At 42.2% G+C, this 20,913-nt stretch overlaps 1 protein-coding gene across 2 annotated transcripts in view; it reads left to right on the plus strand.

The window, feature by feature from the left end:
* The window catches only part of vsnl1a (visinin-like 1a), a 38,963-nt gene that overhangs the window by 15,811 nt on the left and 2,239 nt on the right, over positions 1 to 20,913 (plus strand). For both annotated transcript variants that reach the window (XM_067417815.1, XM_067417814.1), the window contains one exon: positions 18,982 to 19,197. In XM_067417815.1, coding sequence (XP_067273916.1) covers positions 18,982 to 19,197 — 216 coding nt within the window. The remainder of the gene's footprint in view (positions 1 to 18,981; positions 19,198 to 20,913) is intronic.

The following is a 20,913-nucleotide window of genomic DNA, read 5'->3' on the forward strand; positions in this document are numbered from 1 at the left end:
GATCACTTGGTGTCCTAAAGGAGACCCAATTTGTCACTACACTGGAGCAGATTGTGCGTGCACATACGCATTCTTTTACAAAGCAGACTCGTGCCAAATGCGCACACCTATAGTATAGACTAAACGCGTAATACGCATGCGCATAACATCACCGTTTTCACAGATTCGCATTTTTGTTGTTTACACAAAGACGATAACGGTTCTCGAAACATTTCGCATTTTCAGGCCCCCGATACACCGTTGTCGGGTAAATGTCGGGCAAAAAAGCATTAAAAAAGTTTTCAGTTTTTAAAGGCCCACTGAAGTGCCTTGAAATGCGCCGCATTATTCAATGTGTTGACTTAATTTCCCCTGAAACAGCTCCAGCTGTTAGCAGCTCCTCCTCTTTTTTGAAACAGCCAATAGCGTTTCGTTAATATACAGATTGACTAGAGCGCAAGCGCGGACCTTTCTGTTTGGTAAAGCCAGTTTCCTCTAACACTGTTTATCATCATAATCTTCTCCAAATCGCTTTGAAATGCAGCATTCTGTGCAGAATTTAAATGGGTCCGATATGTTTTGTTGTCTGCGCTTTCTCGTGCATATGATCTGCGCTACCAGAGCCGTTGGGGTGTGTGCGCTGCTGCGGTGTGTGAAACTAACGTGAAAACAGACTTTATTTGCCTCAAATGAAAGCATATTTACACTGAATCGTTTCCTATCACATGTATAGTGTGCTATGTGCCTTCTACCATGTAGAAATTAATAAATGCGTGTTAACAACTGACCAATTTCAGCAGCAGCTTCAGCAGTGTAGGGGGCGGGCTTTAGATTCTAGAGAGCATTTTGATTGGACAGAAGATTTGACGAGAAAGTGAAGTCTGCAATGATGTCACCAAAATCTGAGATTCGTTTTAACTGAAGTGGGAGACTGTAAATTTTGAAAGCTTATATCTCCTAAATGCAAATTTTGTCATAATTTTGGAACATACCAGTTTAGCACAGTCTGTGTTAACACAGTCATACTAAAAGCTAAAAAACTTTTTTGATTTCAGTGGACCTTTAAGTGAAAACGGTTTCATGTAAACGGAAATGTCTCTTGAACACCAAATCAGCATATTAGATTGATTCATTGCACTCTGTCTAACTGCCAGCCTAATTATTTAAGACATCCTTAAAGGACAACTCCAGTGAGAAATGAACCTAGGGGTAATTAACAGATGGCTTCCGGGTAGCTCGTTCTCTGGGATGCGTTTTCATGAAAATCGAATGTAAAGAGTTTCATCTCTAAAAACAGATTAGCTTATAATGCTTGTCTATGGGGCACAGGGTAGTTAAATTAAATCACTAGTAAATAACGCTAACAAGGCTAAAAATAGCCTCACACTAACACGGTAGCATAATGAGGGTCCCTACATGCAAACCGAAGGATTGAGAACTTTGCAAGTGTACAAACAGTTTAATAAGAAGATACTTTATAAGCACAGTACATTACACGTTCACGGACAGGCGCAATCTTGGAAAACAATCTCGACGAATCGAGCCACGATAAATAAAAAAAATAAAATTTCCTTGTAATTAGATTTCACAAACTTAAGTCCTATCGACCAGCTCGTGGATCGACTGGTTGAGACTGTTTTCCAAGATGGCGCCTGACCGTAAACGCGTAATGTACTGTCTTTATAAAGCATCTTCTTATTAACCTGTTTGTACACTTTAATTTTAGCGATTTAATTTTACTGCCCTCTGCCCCATATACAAGAATTATAAGCTAATCTGTTTTTAGAGATAAAACTCTTTACATTCGATTTTCATGAAAACGCATCCCAGGGAACGATCTACTTGGTAACCATCTGTTAATTAAGCTGAGACCCTGTAGTTTCTTAGGAAACAAGCAGAATAATTGTGTGAAGTATAGTGGCACAGAGTTATAGCGGCTAGAATATTGTTTTTTTACACAAGCTGCACGATTAAGTCGTTTATCGAAACGAAAAGCTGCAATTTCAACGTGTTAAAGCATCCAGATTTGTAGCCATGTTAATAACGTTTGTAAGAAACCAAACCATTTGTAAATCCGTCAAGATTTCAGCGAGAAAAGAGTATTTATGTTCGTACAGATCACTCATCTTACATCAGGTTCCACAGAGCCCGACAGAAAGTTTGCCTGTGACAAGATGGCCGCCGGTGATGACGATGGTGACTCCGCCGTAAGACATCTAGCCTTTATTATGGATATCTACGGTCTGGCTTGTCAGGCTAGATCTTTTGGCCATTGACAACGCAATTCTCGTAGTTGCACCACTTGCACACATCAAGCACACTAATCACATCGAGCATTACAGTTCAGCTACACCAAACTGAGAAAATCCAGATCTGTAATATAATAATCTGTATCATGACTCGGATGACATGACATTGCAACATCCCCAGGCAATTCAAACATGGCTTTGAGAACCAAACAGAAAACTTAATAGACTGTGAAGAAAAAATGTCATCTTAGGAGAAATGCAGACTGCTTTTTTGTTGCTGTTGATAATTTCCATTACATATCCCTATTTGAATGTGGCATTTATTGCCAAAGCATATCATTATTATCATTCAGTTATTCCTAAACTAATTAGACAGAGATTAGCAATATAATAGGTATACAGTTGATCTGAGGAACTTGAATTTGTGTGTGTTTTTTTATGGCTCCAACTCAAGTGTAAAAGCAGACCAAACCCAGAATAACATGCCACCATTTACATAATCCATATCTGATTTTAGCGATGCTCGTTATCATGCTAATTTGAACGTAGCACAGATGGCGCAGTCTTTTGCTGAATCCATGAGTTCTTTAACTTAACTCATTTTCTCCACAAGAGGATGACATCATGTCGTTGTGGCATTCACCTTCTGAACGCTTTCCTTGGCCTGTCGTGAAGTAACTGTATGTTGGGAGGAAAGGCAAGGTTGCATAAATTATAGGACATTGTTTATTTATGATTCATGCGCTTGAAGAGAAGCACTTTGCTGTAAAGAATGAAAAAGGCTTTTAAAATGTTCTTGTACAGAGGGGTGGATGAGAACCAGTGATGTGTAATTCATTTTCTTGGTACATTTCTTGTGTTGTAAAGTATAAAATTCGGTGATAAAGTGGATAATTTTTTATCTTAAAAGGATAAGTGTTTCTTTTTCTGTTAAAAATGTCAGTTTTTGTTTTAGGTCTTTTTAGCTTTGATATTTCAAGTTATGATACTTGAAAAATGATACATTTAAAAACAAAATAACTTTTCTGAGTAATTTAGTGTGCTGACAGCATGTTTTTATGACAGTAATGTTTTAGGAATCTTTTTTTTTTTCTATTTAATTTGTGCAATGACAACAATAAATAAGCCTTTAGCTGACTTTGTCCCGAAAACACTGTGGTGCTTTCAAAATGTTACGGTCTGACACATCAACAAATGACATGTATCAACAAATGAAATGACATTGAAAATCATTTTTCTTGCAGTACCTTTATATGCACACTGACAAAATGCCAACCGACCAGTGTTAACTGTTAAAACTAAAAATATGAACATGCTTTTGATGATTGAAATGAAGCTTAAAATGAAGTAAATATGAATGATACATGAAAAACCTAAATTTGAAAAACTCCTAATGTGATTTCATGCATTCTGACTTATTTACACATTTAAAGAATTTGATTCTTATGCTGGACATGGACAAAAACAAAATAACAACAACAACAAGTTAGATGTACGATGGAGTATTTCTGTGCCAAATACACTTTTTCTGAGTATGGCCCTGCATGACGTTATACAATTCCTTGTATGGGCTCTTCTCCTGGATGAGCTTGTGCACACATCAACCACGAATTCAACAATGTCACTAAAGAAGTGTGTTTTTGGTTGTGAGGGAAAGATAATTTTGTTCAGCTTCCTAAATAACACAGCGTTAAGGAAACAGTGGATGCAGTTTGTTTTTCTGGAGCAGCAACAGAGTTCTGCAAGTGTGTTGTTCCCTGTCATGAGTCATGAGTCACTCACAGGCGGTGAGTAAAACTACATTAGATGACTGTGCTTTGTTGGCTATCGGTGAGTATGTGCATATAATATAAACAACCCGAATGTATAGTGTATTGAAAGTTATCCAGGAATAATGCTATGATGTACTGTGTGTGTGCTTGTGACTCTTTAGCCCCACCCACTGCACACTTCCATGAGTTTGGCTGTTTTCGTAAAGAATCTGTACAGCGTATTTGTCTTTTATAAACATGGTACAAACCCAATTCCAAAAAAGTTGTTACACTACAAATTGTGAATAAAAAATGAATGGAATAATTTACAAATCTCATAAACTTATATTTTATTCACAATAGAATATAAATAACATTTCAAATGTTGAAAGTGAGACATTTTAAAATGTCATGCCAAATACTGGCTTATTTTGGATTTCATGAGAGCTATACATTCAAAAAAAGTTGGGACAGGTAACAATAAGAGCTTGGAAAAGTTAAATATACATAGCAGGAACAGCTGGAGGACCAATTTGTGACTTATTAGGTCAATTGGCAACATGATTATAAAAAGAGCCTCTTAGAGTGGCAGTGTCTCAGAAGTCAAGATGAGAAGAGGATCACCAATTCCCCCAATACTGTGGTGAAAAATAGTGGAGCAATATCAGAAAAATTGCAAAGGGAGTTTGAAGTTATCATCATCTCTAGTGCATATCATCCCAAGATTCAGAGAATCTGGAACAATCTCTGTGCGTAAGGGTCAAAACCGGAAAACTAAACTGGTTGCTCATGATTTTCGGGTCCTTAGACGGCACTGCAAGCAAGCAAGCAAGGAACTTTATTTATATAGCACATTTTTAAACAACAGCCATTGCCCAAAGTGCTTTACAGAGATAAAATAAAAACATTAAAACAAAATTCAACGTAGCATATACAGGAATTAGTAGCATATACATGGCACTGCATCAGATACAGGAATTCTACTGTAATGGAAATCACAGCATGGTCTCAGGAATACTTCCAGAAAATATTGTCAGTGAACACAATCCACTGTGCTATTCGTCAAAAAAGAAGCCATATCTAAACATGATCCAGAAGAGCAGGCCTTTTCTCTGGACCAAAGTTTTTTTTAAATGGACTGGGGCAAAATGGAAAACTCTCATTTGGTAAGATGAATCAAAATTTGAAAATCTTTTTGGAAAACTGGGATGCCATATTAACCCAAGTTGTTATCAGCACTCAGTTCCTGCATTTCTGAAGCCTGCATCTCTGATGGTATGGGGTTGCATGAGTGCGTGTGGCATGGGCAGCTTACACATTTGGAAAGGCCCCATCAATGCTGAAAGGTATATCCAAGTTCAAGAACAACATATGCTCCCATCCAGACATTGTCTCTTTCAGGGAAGACCTTGCATTGTCCAACATGACAATGCCAGACCACATACTGCATCAATTACAACACCATGGCTGCATAGAAGAATGGTCCGGGTACTGAAATGGCCAGCCTGCAGTCCAGATCTTTCACCCATAGAAAACATTTGGCGCATCATAAAGAGGAAGATGCGACAAAGAAGACCTAAGACAGTTGAGCAACTAGAAGCCTGTATAAGACAAGAATGGGACAACATTCTTATTCCTAAACTTGAGCAACTTGTCTCCTCAGTCCCCAGACTTTTGCAGACTAGCCTTGTCCCAACTTTTTTGAGATGCGTTGATGCCATGAAATTTAAAATCAAGATATTTTCCCCTTAAAATTATACATTATCTAAGTTTAAACATTTGATATATCATCTATGTTGTATTCTGAATAAAATATTGAAATTTGAAACTTCCACATCATTGCATTGTTTTTATTCACAATTTGTACAGTGTTCCAATTTTTTTTGAATCGGGTTCGTAAAACTGAAGACTTTTTGGAGATATGAAGGATAAAATACTAATAATGAAATGTGTAGGTCTTTTTTACAATTCTTTTAACCCCGGGTAAATAAACCTATTGCTAACATCTTGGTGCCAGATACCACAGCACACAGGGTCTAGTGGAGTTCATGTATAGGCAGGTCAGGGCTGTTTTGGCAGAAAAAGGGGGACCAACACAATATTAGGATCATAATGGCCATAAGATTATGCCAGATCGGTGTATAGGCCTATAGATAATAATTGTACACAGTACACTCACATATATTTTGTTAACACAAACTTTTATTTTAACAGCACTAATAATATAGTAGATCTTTTCCAGGATCTAATTCCCTTATATTTGACTTAGTGACCAACTCAGGATAGTCTTTAGTAAAACGTTTGAGAGAGTGCACATTGCAGGTATCTATAAAGGGTATTCTGAAGAATTAATTAGCTCAAATAAATAGAAAACGCATTGATTATGATATGGGATATATACAAAATGAGTGCTGCCACAATCTAGCTGCTGTTTCTTATAGTTAAGTGTCCGATTATGTTGACCAGTATGCAGTGTTTAGGTACTGTATGTACCGTATGTGTGTGTTGAGAGATATGGCAGTCTTCCAGCACAGGCATTACCATCCACCCAGTTAGTATTATCACCACTGAGGTCAGACCTGCTGTGGAAGCCAGTTTATTTGAACTACACGCCGATCCCTCAACAGCTGTCTCTCTCCATTGCTCATTGTGGAGGTTTATATGTGCGATGATAGTGATGACAGCTGGCATGGTGACATAGGAATGTGCTCTTGGTCCATGTCTGATGGCAAACAGAAGAATCTGAATCTGTATTTCTTGCAGAGAACACTTGTAGAGCTGTCTTCTGTACATGTAACTCAACTAGTGGTGGCAGTGCCACGTTCATTGGGAACACACTGATAAATTCAGGATGGCTGAAATAGTCAATTAGTGTGAGGTTGATTAGTCGAAGATATTACAATTCTGGCCAATACCGAGTCACTAATTGTTTTCTTGTTATGACTAATAGTCCATTGGCCAATAATAAAATGTTTTCAATTTTGTATTAAAAAATTGTCTCGGTTACGTATGTAACCCTCGTTCCCTGAAGAAGGGAACGGAGACGTACGTCGAACTTAGACCGACGAATTGGGATCTGACCTCAGAGACCTATCCACTTTGAGTGTATAAAAATGAGCCAATCGGAGATTGCCATGTGATCCGCACATTCCACGCTCTGCCCCGCAGCGCGGGTATAAATAGGAAGTGGAATGGCAGATCAATGCTTTTTTCTGCTGAGGAGTTGACTAGTGACTGGGCTCCTAGCGGAAGCACAGCACCTGGCGACGGGACGTACGTCTCCGTTCCCTTCTTCAGGGAACGAGGGTTACATACGTAACTGAGACGTTCCCTTTCAGTCGGTCACGTTCGACGTACGTCGGACTTAGACCGACAAATTGGGATCCCTATTGAAAACGCCAGGATGCTGGCCCTTCCAGCATCCTGCTTCAGTGCACTGGACCGTCTAGTATGGTACGAAAGTCAGGGCTCCAAGCAGGGAGATCAGTCACTGCTGTTTCTGCGAGACCCACTCAGAGTGACTACTGAACGCTGGGAAAGCGTGCCCGTCTCGGGAGAAGGAACGCTGCGGAGCCACGTCCTCCAGCGAAGTCCTGGTGGCGGAATACACATAAGGACTAACCTGGCAGGGTAGTGCAACATATGGCAGTCTCTGGGGTGGTTCCAACCTAATTGTAGGGGGGAAAGAACACACCTAGAGACAACAGAGCGGGCTCTGTCAAGGGAAAGACACGGAGCTAACTGTTAGGGTAGCTGGTACCGTGGAGAATACACATATGGGGAACCGCTACATGTGGGACCCAGCCTACAGCCATGTTCCACAAGCATACGGGTGCAGGCCTAGCGTCAGACGGTCCGCATTGTCTTACACTGTAGGTGTGACGGAGGAGCTCGACAGGGTTAACCGTTTTACCTGGGAACACAACTGGAGACAATAGACGCAAGTATCCAGCCCAGAGGGCGGGAGTGGCGTTGCAAGCCGACACTTAGAACGGGCACTTAGGGGCCAGAATGCGGGAAAATACCGGCTCTACACGGAGGCTGTAGAATCTAGCGAACGTGTTAGGTGTCGACCAGCCCGCAGCTCTACAAATGTCTGTCAGCGAGGCGCCTTGAGCCAGCGCCCAGGAGGATGCTACACTCCTTGTGGAGTGCGCTCGCAACCCGAATGGGCAAGGCACGTCTTGGGACTGGTAAGCCAAGACTATAGCATCCACTATCCAGTGGGCTAACCTCTGCTTGGAGACAGCCTTTCCCTTCTGCTGGCCTCCGTAACAGACGAAGAGTTGCTCTGAGGTCCGAAGCTTTGAGTCCGGTCAATGTAAGCGCAAAGAGCTGGGCCCGGACACAACAAAGCCAGGGCTGGGTCTGCCTCCTCCGAAGGCAGCACTTGCAGGTTCACCACCTAATCCCGAAAGGGAGTGGTGGGAACCTTGGGCACGTATCCGGGCCAGGGTCTCAGGATAACGTGAGAGTTACCAGGCCCAAACTCTAGGCATGATTCGTTGACCGAAAGTGCATGCAGGTCCCCTACCCTCTTGATGGAGGCCAATGCATGCAGTCAGGAGCACCGTCTTCATTGACAAAATTTTAAGCTCAATTGACTCCAAATGCGGAACCTGATGACTCCTCTGAGGAACCTGATGATTAGGTCGTGCTTCCCTACAGACTTACCTTTGACTGCGTCGTGGTACGCCGCTATTGCGGCGATGTACACTTTGAGGGTGGAGGGAGACAGCCTTCACTCCAACCCGTCTTGCAGGAAGGAAAGCACGACACCAATCGAACACCTTCGGGGGTCATCCCGGCGGGAAGAACACCACTCAACGAACAGGTTCCACTTCAGCGTATAGAGGCGCCTCGTAGAGGGGGCTCTAGCTGAAGAGATGGTATCTACGACTGCTTGTGGTAGTCCATCTAGAACCTCCGCGTCCCGTCCAGGGACCAGACATGAAGATTCCAGAGGTCTGGACGCTGGTGCCATAGGGTGCCATAGGGTGCCCCGTCCCTGAGAAAGAAGGTCCTTCTGAAAGAAGGAGGGGCTGTCGCAAGGAGAGTTAGTTCTGGGTACCAGGTCCGGTTGGGCCAGTAATGCGCAACTAACAAGACCTGCTCCTTTTCCTCCCTGACTTTGCACAAAGTCTGTGCAAGAAGGCTCACTGGGGGAAACGCATACTTGCGTAGGCCCTGGGGCCAGCTATGCACCAGTGCATCTGTGCCTAGGGTACCCCCAGTCAGGGAATAGTACCACTGGCAATGGGTCGAGTCCAGAGAGGAAAACAGGTCTACCTGTGCTGCCCCGAACTGGTCCCATATCAGCTGGACCGCCTGGGGGGGGGGAGTCGCCACTCTCCAGAAGGTGCTGGCTGCTGAGAGAGCTCGTCGGCTGTCCGGTTGAGCATACCTGGGACATGAATGGCCCGAAGCGACCTCAGCTGCTTCTGACTCCACAGAAGCAGGTGGCGGGCAAGTTGGAACATGCGACGGGAGCGTAGACCACCCTGACGGTTGATGTACACAACGGCAGCCATGGTGTCCGTACGGACCAGTACATGTTTGCCACGTTGCAGCCCCTTGAGGCGGCGCAGTGCCAAATGTACTGCTAGCAACTCGATGCAATTGATATGCCAATGCGGTTGGGGTTCCGTCCACAGACCCGCAACTGCATGCCCATTGTACGTGGCCCCCCAGCCTGTGGTAGAGGCATCCGTGAATAGCACAGCATGCCTGGATACTTGCTCTAAGGGCAGCCCGGCCCGGAGAAACTTCGTGTCTGACCAAGGACTGAAAGTTTGGCGGCAGTACGGGGTCACTGGGACCCGGTACTGGCCGCTCTGCCACGCCCACCTCGGGACTTCGGCCATGAGGCCAGTGTTGGAGCGTTCTCATATGAAGCAATACGAGCGGCGTCACCGCGGCTGCAGATGCCATATGCCCCAGGAGCCTCTGAAAAAGTTTCAGTGGGACCGCTGTCCTGCTCTTGAATGAATTCAAGCAGTTCAACACCGACTGGACTCGCTCCTCCGTGAGGCGCGCAGTCTGGCTGTCCGAATCCAGCTCCATACCGAGGTAAGAGATTCTCTGAGTAGGACAGAGCTTGCTCTTCTCTTGGTTGACCAGAAGGCCCAACAGCCTGAGGTGACTGAGCACCATGTCCCTATGTTCGCACAACTGCTCCCGAGACTAGGCGAGAATGAGCCAGTCGTCGAGATCGTTGAGGATGTGAACGCCGCGATCTCGGAGTGGAACAATGGATGCCTCCGCGATCTTCGTGAAGACTGGTATGCCTTCCCCTGGAACGCAAAGCATAGGAACAGTCTGTGTCGAGGAAGGATAGAGACATGAAAGTACGCGTCCTTCAGGTCGATCGCTGCGAACCAATCCTGGAGACGGATGCATTGAAAAATGCGTTTCTGCATCAACATCCGGAACGGGAGCTTGTGCAGGGCCCGATTCAGGACACGCAGGTCCAAGATTGGTCATAGCCCACCCCCTTTCTTGGGCACGATGAAGTAGGAGCTGTCTTCATCTCGGCTGGAGGAACCGGCTCAATCGCGTCCTTCGCCAGTAGGACCTCGATCTCTGACCTCAAGACTTGGGCGTCGCTGCTTCGCACCGAGGTGAAAAGGACGCCTTTGTACTGGTGAACTGAATCGCATAGCCGAGTCTGATAGTACAGATGAGCCAACGGGACGGTCGAGGGAGCTGTAGCCATGCTCCCAGGGACCGTACCAGCAGGACCAATGGCACCACAGACATGCCCGGGGTGGGGCAGCGCAAAGGAGTGCTCTGGCTCGACTCGGGAGGCCCGGAGGCGGCCCGAAGTGTCACGCGAGTACTCCTGGTGCGGGCAGGGAGTGGGTGAGAAGGCCCGGAGGCGTCCTCGAAGCCCACTCGGCTGCCTGCTGCCCGGAGACAGAGAGGTGGGATGCTCAGACCCGAGTCGGGAGGCCCGTGGGCGGCCCGGAGTGTTGTCTGAGTGCTCCCGGGTGGGAGAGAGAGTGGGTGAGAAGGCCCGGAGGTGTCCTCGAGGCCCACTCTGCTGCCCCCTGGTGAGGGGAGGGGAGGGAGGGAGAGACAAAGACCGGAGGTGTCGTGAACTGCCACCCTGGCCCTCTTGGAGCCCAGGGAGATAGGAAACTGCTCTCTTTTTGAAAATGTGGTTACCGCCAAGCTCCGGAGAGATGTCGGCAGATGTAAATGACCAGTCGGGGCCCCCCGGTCCTCCTCCAGGGGGTGGGGGAGGGATGCGGACATCATCTCCCTCAGAGCAGCTCCTTTCCTCCCTGGGCTGCATGTCTCAGGGCCGCTTCCCCTTGCGCTTGCCGGCAGGCTTAGAGCCCTGGACAAGTTGGGTGCCACCCTTGCGCCCGGCACCCTGCTTGGCCGGTGGAGGCTGCTGCTTTGGCTTGGCAGGGGCGGAGGCGGTAGCCAGGGGACGCCCTCGGCGACGAGCAGGTGGGGGAGGTGCGGCCGACGACTGGGTGGAGGCAGCAGCGGGTCGTCAGGGCAGGATGTTCTTATTGGCCTCCGTCTGCTTCTGGGCCACCGAGAACTGCTGGGCAAAGTCCTCGATGGCGTTGCCGAAGAGGCCGGCTTGACAGATAGGGGCGTTAAGGAAACACACCTTGTCCGCTTCACGCATATCTGCCAGGTTCAGCCACAGGTGTCGTTCCTGGACCACCTGCGTGGCCATCACCCAACCCAGGGAGCGTGCAGTGACTTTCATCGCTTGTAGAGCGAGATCCGTCGCTGCACGCAGTTCCTGCATAACGCCCTGGTCGGAACTGCCCTCGTGCAATTCCATGAGCGCCTTGGCCTGGTTGACTTGCAGGAGCGCCATGGCATGCAATGCTCGATGCGACTTCTCCACAGGCTGTGTAAACCTTGCCGGTTAGCCCGGATGAGAACTTAAGCTCTGGGTCCGACTCGGGCAACGCTGTCACACCCGAAGGGGGCAGCGCAGCCGAATACTCATCCTTCTTTCTCATCTTCTATTTTGCTCTTTGCACTAAGTTACATTTATTTAGCTAGCAGATACATTCATCCAAAGAGACAGTCAACCTGGAGCAGTTTGGGGTTAATTGTGTTATATGGATACATTTGTGGTAGCTAATGAATCAAAGTTCAAACACACAATGGTTAAGTTACCAGCCCAGATCTTTAACCACTAAGACTCACCCCTCTCGCCTAGAGCAGGTTTGAAAGTTTGTTCTCCTGGTCTTACAGTTGCATTATTCTGAAAAAGGTCCTTCAGAGTTTTAAATGTATGTGTTACACACACTATATTGGCAACAGGTTTGGGACACTTGCCTTTACATGCACATGCAATGACATCCCATTCTTAATCCATAGGGTTTAATATGGAGTTGGTCCACCCTTTGCCGCTATAACAGCTTCAACTCTTCTGGGAAGGTTTGCCTTGTGTGGAATAAAACTTCCACAAGGAGTGTGTTTATGGGATTTTTTTTACCATAATTCTAGAAGTGCATTTGTGAGGTCAGGCATTCAAGTCAAGTTCCTCTACACCAAACTTTATCATCCATGTCTTTATGGACCTTGCTTTTTGCACTGGTGCGCAGTCATGTTGGAACAGGAAGGGGCCACCCCCAAACTGTTCCCACAAAGTTAGGACCAAGAAATAGTCCAACATGTCTTGGTATGTAGACCTATTTCACTTGAGCTGAGGGGCCAAGGCCAACCCCTTTAAAACAACATAACCCCAGTTCCACCAAACGTTACACTTGGTACAATGCAGTCATGCTTCAGTCAAGTTGTTGTTGTTCCCAAATGATTCCAGTTTGTTATAATACCACTAACAGTTGATGGTGGAATATTTAGTTGTAAGGTGGAAACCTATTATGGTAACATGCTTAAATTCACTGAGCTCCTGAGAGCGACCCTTTCTTTCGCTCTTTATATTAAATGTATATAGAAGGAGTCTGCATGCTTAGGTGCTTGATTTTATACACCTGGCGCCATGGAAGTGATTGGAACACCTGAATTCAATGATTTGGAGGGGTGTCCCAATACTTTTGTCAATACAGTGTATGTATATGTATCCACATTAACGTGATCGCTCTCCCAAATATGGAGATTTGATCATCAGTTACTCCTCATGTCATTCTAACTCCATAATTAATTATTTCTTCTGTGAAACACAGAAGTTGATATTAGGAACATTTATGAGCTGCTATGTTCTGTACAGAAAAAGTTGATATTAGTTGATTCACAGATAAAATAATACAGGGTCAGAAGGACATATAAGTGAGGAAATGATGGCAGAATTGTCATTTTATTTTGATTGTCATCACTCTAAAAAATGCTGAGTTAAGAAAACAAAACAAGTTGGGTTGAAAATGAACAAACCTAGAAATTGGGTTGTTTGAATGGGTCCATTGATTCACTGGGTTCAAAAAACCCAATTTCTTGGTTTGTCCATTTTCAACAGAACTTGGGTGGTTTTTAACCCAGCATTTTTTTAAAGTGATCAAGTTTAGTAAGTTTAAGTTTAAGGTAAGAGGTGAGCGCCCTCTTTGTATTTCTTTGTTCTTATTTAGGGTAGGTTTAGTTATGGCGTCGGATACGCCGAAGATTTAGTTTTTTCTTTTCACATTTTTCTTTGGTTAGGAAGGTTAGAGGGTTTTGGGGAATTTAGTTTAGGAACTATTTTTGTTTTATTCTTTTCTTTAATTTGGTGCCACCACATTCCTTTTCCCCCATTAGTTTATTGTATTTCTTCTTTTTATATTTCCTTAAATGCATTGTATTATAGCGCATACATACTGATTAGTGATTAGTGGCTTCGGCTTTAAGTATTAATAAATCAATTGGCCTTATCAACTTCTGTGTCTGGTCTTTTCTGCTGCCCGCTCCATTACAGCAATATTAACATCTAAATGTTACGTTCTGACTCTAGACCTTTAAAAGTTCGTAACAAATATAAATACGTTTATTAAAAAAAACACAAAATAAGCTAGTATGTGATTTTGCATTGTATTGAATATGGCAAATTACTTTTTATCTCCTTTATGTACTCATCAGAGAATGGCATTGCCATCCCCTGAAAGATCTTATACATGTGGAGATCTATTTCTACATTCAGATTGTGCTTGGATCCAAAACCAAAAAGTGAAAAGAAGAATATTAATGTAATGTGAAATTTGAGAATTTCACACAGCCTTGCCCTAGATAGTTATAAAAAAACAATTTTTTACATAACGAAACATTTCATAACCTGCCAGATTGGCACAGAATAACTTATGGAGGGGGTCGCGCAGCCCAGCAGCAGCTCTCCAGTTCTTCATGACTTGCACTTTGTTTGTTTTCTTTCACTCTCCTCTACTTTGGTGAAGGGCAAGGCCATATGGAGCAGAAGGGCTAACCCCATGAGAGAATCATTTTGCATGTGTGCAGGGTACATCACAGTGTGCATTACTTCCTGTCTCTGCTCTCTCTTCTCCACCCAGTGCCAGTCTGGCAGGAGCTTAGGACCAGACCTGTACTTTCCCAGAGGGCTTCTGCTTTCTGGAGGAGTTTGACAATGTTTGAACTCTTTGATATATGTGAGCACGCTGCATCTTTACAGGGTGGCACTGTGTTCGATCATTTGATTTTGTTAGATTTTTGGCTACCTGGGTTCTGATGAAATCAGAGACCACTGCAGTTTGTGGGTTGGTGTCTTGTGCTCAAGTATATATGCAGTGCAAAGTGTATAAGATACAATGCTGGAATGTTAGTTTGGGTTGCGCTGCAAAATTAAAAACATTATATATATATATATAAATATAAATATATTTTTGTCAGTAGGTCAGCATTTTTGTCAAACATCCCTAAAACCAGATACATTTATTAAAGACAAAAAAACTGCATTAGGTATTAAGAATTGTTTACAGACGATTGATTATATGGAAGCATATGGGTAGCAATATTCAGTTTGAAATGTAAAATGCAAAATAACAAAATAATATGTAAAATGGCATAATTCCATAGTATTAAGCTTTTTTGTTACCACATTGGCAAATATTATATATATATCTCTGTTATATTTATGCACAATTTATCACAATATTATCAGAAAATAAGTCTTCTCGAGTAAATTTGTTTTGTCAAAAATATGTATTATTATGGAAAGCAAGCCCAAAATACTGATTAAGGAAATGATACATAATTTATAAATGTGCAAGTTTTGTTTTTAGCATTAATGCTTAATAATGCATGATATTTTATCATTTGCATATACATATATATATGATGCACTGTAAAAAAAAAAAATCAGGTCTCCAATTGAAAATTTTCAAGTGACTGATCACATCTAAATTTTTCAGTTGGCTGAATTTAATTTCTGTAAATTAAACTGCACCAATTCACAGAATTTCAATTCAGCCAACTGAAAAATTTAGATGTGATCAGTCACTTGAAAATTTCCAATTGGAGCCATTATGTTTTTTTTACAGAGTGAGGGAGATTTCCATTGACTTCCCATGAGCTGATGACATCCCTAAACAAACACACAAACCTTGCTGCATATTTATATTTTCATAAAGGCATTATTTAGTATATTTACTAAGCCATTTTCCTCATGATGACCATTTGCAGCTCCCCACAATGTAAGTGATTTGAAGTTTTGCTGTTGCAGGCACATTTGGTACACAATCACGCTCTTTTCTCTAATTTGGTGCAAACACTGAGAATCTCATTTCCCAGTCTTTGAGCATGGCATCTGTTCCTAAGTGCTCAGAATTTATTATTAGCTTAGTTCAGCCCTGTCATCACACTCCAGTGATTCCATCGTTTAATATTTAGCAGGCAAATAACTCAAATGTGAGGTTAGGTAACATTTAAATCATTTACACAGGCTTCTCAAATATCTAGTGATAAAATTGCAATTCTCAGCTATTGCGTCTGCAAAGACCTTCCTGTATATTTGCATTTCCCTTTTTGGGTTAGAAAACATCATATATTATCTGTTGTCAGCTGTGCCTATAAATCTTCACTTTATTTAAGTGTCTGCATCTTGGCACCAGCATGAAAACCCTTTATCTCCCTCTGTTGCTCATTAGGTTGGAAATCAGTGGTGTTTTGGGCTCAATAGGTGACAAATAGTGCTTTGGCTGGGACTGCATTGGGAACTGGTGAATGTAATTTTTACCGTCAGTCACTGAAAGGGTAACAATATTAGAAGGGGAATAATGCCCTCCTTCAAAGAGGAGCTGTGTGCTGCTCTTTAGAAGAGACCGTCCACACAGCTCACGTCCGCATTGCAGCCCTCTTCTGCAATGAGGCAGGCACTGCACTGAGCCTTGATAGCCTAACACACGCATACACACACTCACCCACCTACCACTAAGATCACACAAACAGGAGAATCTGTGAAGTTACTGTTGTTTCAGCTTGATGCTACAAAATGACAACTGAAAAGCCCCACATCACTTTAGATTAAAGGGTTAGTTCACCTAAAAATGAAAATTAGATGTTTATCTACTGACCCTATCTACAGTGCATCCAACATGTAGGCGTCTTTGTTTCTTCAGTAGAACACAAATGAAGATTTTTAACTCCAACAGTTGCTGTGTGCCAGTCATATAATCATGTGAATGGGTAAGGTTCTATGAGAGCAAAACAAGCAAAAAAAAACATGCTTCAGCAACGTGCACAAAAACCCTGCTGCTCCTGACGACACATTGATTTCTTAAGACAGAAACCATTGGGTAATATTAATATATTATACCTAATATTATTTATGTTATTTTATTTTATCTCATATCCCGACGAGTCTCATCAAGTTTTCCCATCGGCTGTAACTTCCGCCGGTTACACTTTATTTTGATAGTCCACTTTAGACATTCTACCAACTAAGTAACTTTGCAACTACATGTCAGCTAACTCTCATTAGAGTATTAGTAGACTGTCAGTAGACTGGTAGGTTGCGGTTAGGTGTTAGGGTTCGGATTAGTAGAATAAGTTGAATTGTAGTTGCCAATTTACTTATAGTCAGTAGAATGTCTGTTGGGGGACCGACAAAATAAAGTTGTAGTAAATATTAACCAGACAGTCTACAAATACTCTAATGACAGTTAATTGACATGTAGTTGCAAAGTTACTTGAAGTTAGTTAGTAGAATGTCTAAAGTGGACTATCAAAATAAAGTGTTACCGTTTGACCTCACCTAACGGAAGTTACAGCCGATGGGAAAACTTGATGAGACTTGTCGGTATATGAGGTAAAAAAATAACATAAACACTGTTCGGTTTCTCACAGAAACTGATCGGTTTGTGTCTTAAGAAATCAATGTGTCGTCAGGAGCAGCAGGGTTTTTGTGCACGTTGCTGAAGCATGTTTTTTTTGCTTGTATGTTTTGCTCTCATAAAACCTTACCCATTCACATGATTATATGACTGGCACACAGCAACGGTTGGAGTTAAAAATCTTCATTTGTGTTCTACTGAAGAAACAGACACACCTACATGTTGGATGCACTGGGGGTCAGCAGATAAACATCTAATTTTCATTTTTGGGTGAACTAACCCTTTAATTAGGGAGTTACGCTAGTGTTAAACAATTTGGTGTCTGCAAGATTTTTTTTACGATTTTTATGAAATAAGTCTTTTATGCTCACCAAGTCTGCATTTCTTTGGTCGAAAGTTATTGTGAAACATTATTACTATATTACTTTTATTTGAATATATTTTAAAATGTATAAATGTATATTTATATTAGTGATGATTTTCACATGAATTTCCACATACTTCAGAAATCATTCTAATATGCTGAATATGACAACAGTTGAGATTCTTAATATTTTTGTGGAAACAGTAATATTTTTTTTTCTTCTTATTCAAATATATAAAAATAAGATATATTAAAATGCCATTTCTGTAACATATCTAAATGTCTTTAATTGTCAATTTTGATGATTTTATTGTTATTTCTTTACTGATCCCAAATTACACTTTCAGGAATATGTCTTTCTCAAGGTCGGGGACTAGGGATAGTTCACCCAAAAAATGAAAACTCTTCCATAAATTTACTCACCCTCATGTCGTTCATAATTTCATTCATCTTTGGAACACAATGATCTTTTTGGATGGAATCATTTCTGTCCCTCCATTGACAGCCATCGAACTACCACTGTGACTCTTCAAAAAGTTCATAAAGAGATTGTAATATTAATCCATGAATTGAGCGATTTTGTCCAACGTGGCAAGCAGGAAGAGACCGGTGCGGCGTACCGCTGGCCTCGCCCCGTTCTTACGGTTCCTCTCGTCCTGCTTGCCACATCCAAATTTTACCACAATGAACAGATTGAATTTAGGCTTTTATTCACATATAAACATCAGTTCCGGTTAACAAAAGCTCATGTTTGCTTGATGTGTGAAAACAATGCGGTTAATTCTCTGAATGTCACACAGCGTGTTTGAGCTTGATCAAGAACCAGAGGTTTGTTCTCACACGTCAAGCCGGTTCTGTTGAGCTTCTGTTTATGTTCGCTGATCAATGTTTATATGTGAATAAATGCCGAAATTCAATCTGTTCATCTTGTAAAGTGATCGATTCTCTTCAGAAAATTTGGACTAAACCGCTCAATTCATATGGATTAGTTTTATGATCTCTTTATAGTTTTTTTTACAGCATCAAAGTGGTAGTGGTAGTCAATGGAGGGACAAAAAGCTCTCACATTTAATGAAAAAGATCTTCATCTGTGTTCCAAAGATGAACAAAAGCCTCATTAATTACTCATTAATGATGAGTAATTAATGACTGAATCTTTGTTTTGGTTGAACTATCCCTTTAAGAATGAAGTTATCTTACATGAGGGGTAGCTTAAAATTAATTTGAATCTTTTGCCATTAATTACCAAGATTTTTGTTATTTTAAAGGAATTTTTCAAAAGTCTAATCAACATAGAAAGAATTTTTTTAGGACAGAAAATAAACCATATACATTGAATATTAATTAAAACAATATTGATTAATTATAATATTTTTCGTTTTTTTCTTCAGTTTTTCCCTTATGGTGATGCCTCAAAGTTTGCTCAGCACGCTTTCAGAACCTTCGATAAAAATGGAGACGGCACCATCGACTTCAGAGAGTTCATCTGTGCCCTGTCCATCACATCACGAGGCAGCTTCGAACAGAAACTCAACTGGGCCTTTAACATGTACGACCTGGATGGAGACGGCAAAATCACACGAGTTGAAATGCTGGAGATCATTGAGGTACTCCATTTAGTCTGATCTCCTGTTTACTTGCTTAAAGCAATGAAAGATGATCAAAACTAAATTACAATTTAAGTCATATAAGAAAAAGCAGTTTTATTTTATTTTAGGTGTTGTCAACCCCACGGTTTTATATACGAACAATTTCTATTGGATAAAATATTTTAGAGCTTGGCATAACGAGAAAAATGTATATTCATTATAAAATGTGTTAATGTGTAAATTTACATAAATTTCCATGTCTAGAAATCGACCATTAGAATGCATGTCACACTTTTAAAAATAGGGTATCTCACACACCAATCAGGCATAACATTATGATCACCTTTCTAATATTGTGTTAATACTTCCTGCCAAAACAGCCCTGACCCGTCAAGGCATGGACTCCACTAGACCCCTGAAAGTGTTCTGTGGTATCTGACACCAATATGTAAGCAGCAGATCCTTTATGTCCTGTAAGTTGCGAGGTGGGGCCTCCATGGATCAGACTTGTTTGTTCTGCACATCCCACAGATGAATTTTCAATGGGATTGAATTTGGAGCACAAGCACAACCGCAAACCCATTGTTGTGCTCCTCAAACCATTCCTGAACCATTTTTTTTGTGGCAGGGCACATTTTCCTGCTAAAAGAGGCCACAGCCACCAGGGAGTACAGTTTCCATTAAAAGGGTGCTGGTCTGCAACAATGCTTAGGTAAGTGGTACGTGTGAAAGTAACAGCCATATGGATGGCAGGACCCAAGGTTTCCCAGCAGAACATTGCCCAAAGCATCACAATGATTCCACCGGCTTGCCTTCTTTCCATAGTGCTTCTTGGTGCCATGTGTTCCCCAGGTGAGTGAAGCACACGCACCTGGCCGTCCACATGATTTAAAAGAAAATGTGATTCATCAGACCAGACCACTTTTTCCGTGGTCCAGTTCTGATGCTCACTTGCCCACTGTTGACGCTTTCGACTGTAGACAGGGGTCAGAATGGGCACCCTGACTGGTCTGCGGCTATGCAGCCCCATTTGCAACAAACTGTGATGTACTGTGTATTCTGACACCTTTCAATCAGAACCAGCATGAACTTCTTGAGCAATTTGAGCTGCAGTATCTCCTCTGTTTGATCGGACCACATGGGCCAACCTTTGGTTCCCACGTGCATTAATGAGCCTTGGCCGCACATGACCCTGTCTCCAGTTCACTACTGCTGACTGGGAACAACCCACAAGAGCTGCAGTTTTGGAGATGCTCTGACCCAGTCGTCTAGCCATCACAATTTTGCCCTTGTCAAACTCAAATCCTTACACTTGCCCATTTTTCCTGCTTCTAACACATCAACTGAGGACAAAATGTTCACTTGCTGCCTAATATATCCTACCCACTAACAGGTCTTGCGATGAAGAGATAATCAGTGTTATTCACTTCACATGTCAGCGGTCACAATGTTATGCCTTATCGGTGTATATCCAGGTGTTTTAAGAGTCTTAAGAATCCTGGTTATTCAAAGAAAAGGGGATGAGTTAAAATAGATGTCTTGTTTTTTGTATATTTTAATGCTTGTTTTACCTTATTTAAAGTCATTCTAAGTCATCTTGAGGCAGCCTTGGAAGTTTACTGAGGCAGCCTTAATGATAAAACCATTGTTTTATAATTATTTATTGCAAGCGTGTAGTTGGTAAAAATAATTCTGTCATCATTTACTCACCCTCAAGTTGTTCCAAACTTGTAT

The sequence above is a fragment of the Pseudorasbora parva genome, chromosome 15 (genome assembly GCF_024679245.1).
Source record: "Pseudorasbora parva isolate DD20220531a chromosome 15, ASM2467924v1, whole genome shotgun sequence".
NCBI lineage: Eukaryota > Metazoa > Chordata > Actinopteri > Cypriniformes > Gobionidae > Pseudorasbora > Pseudorasbora parva.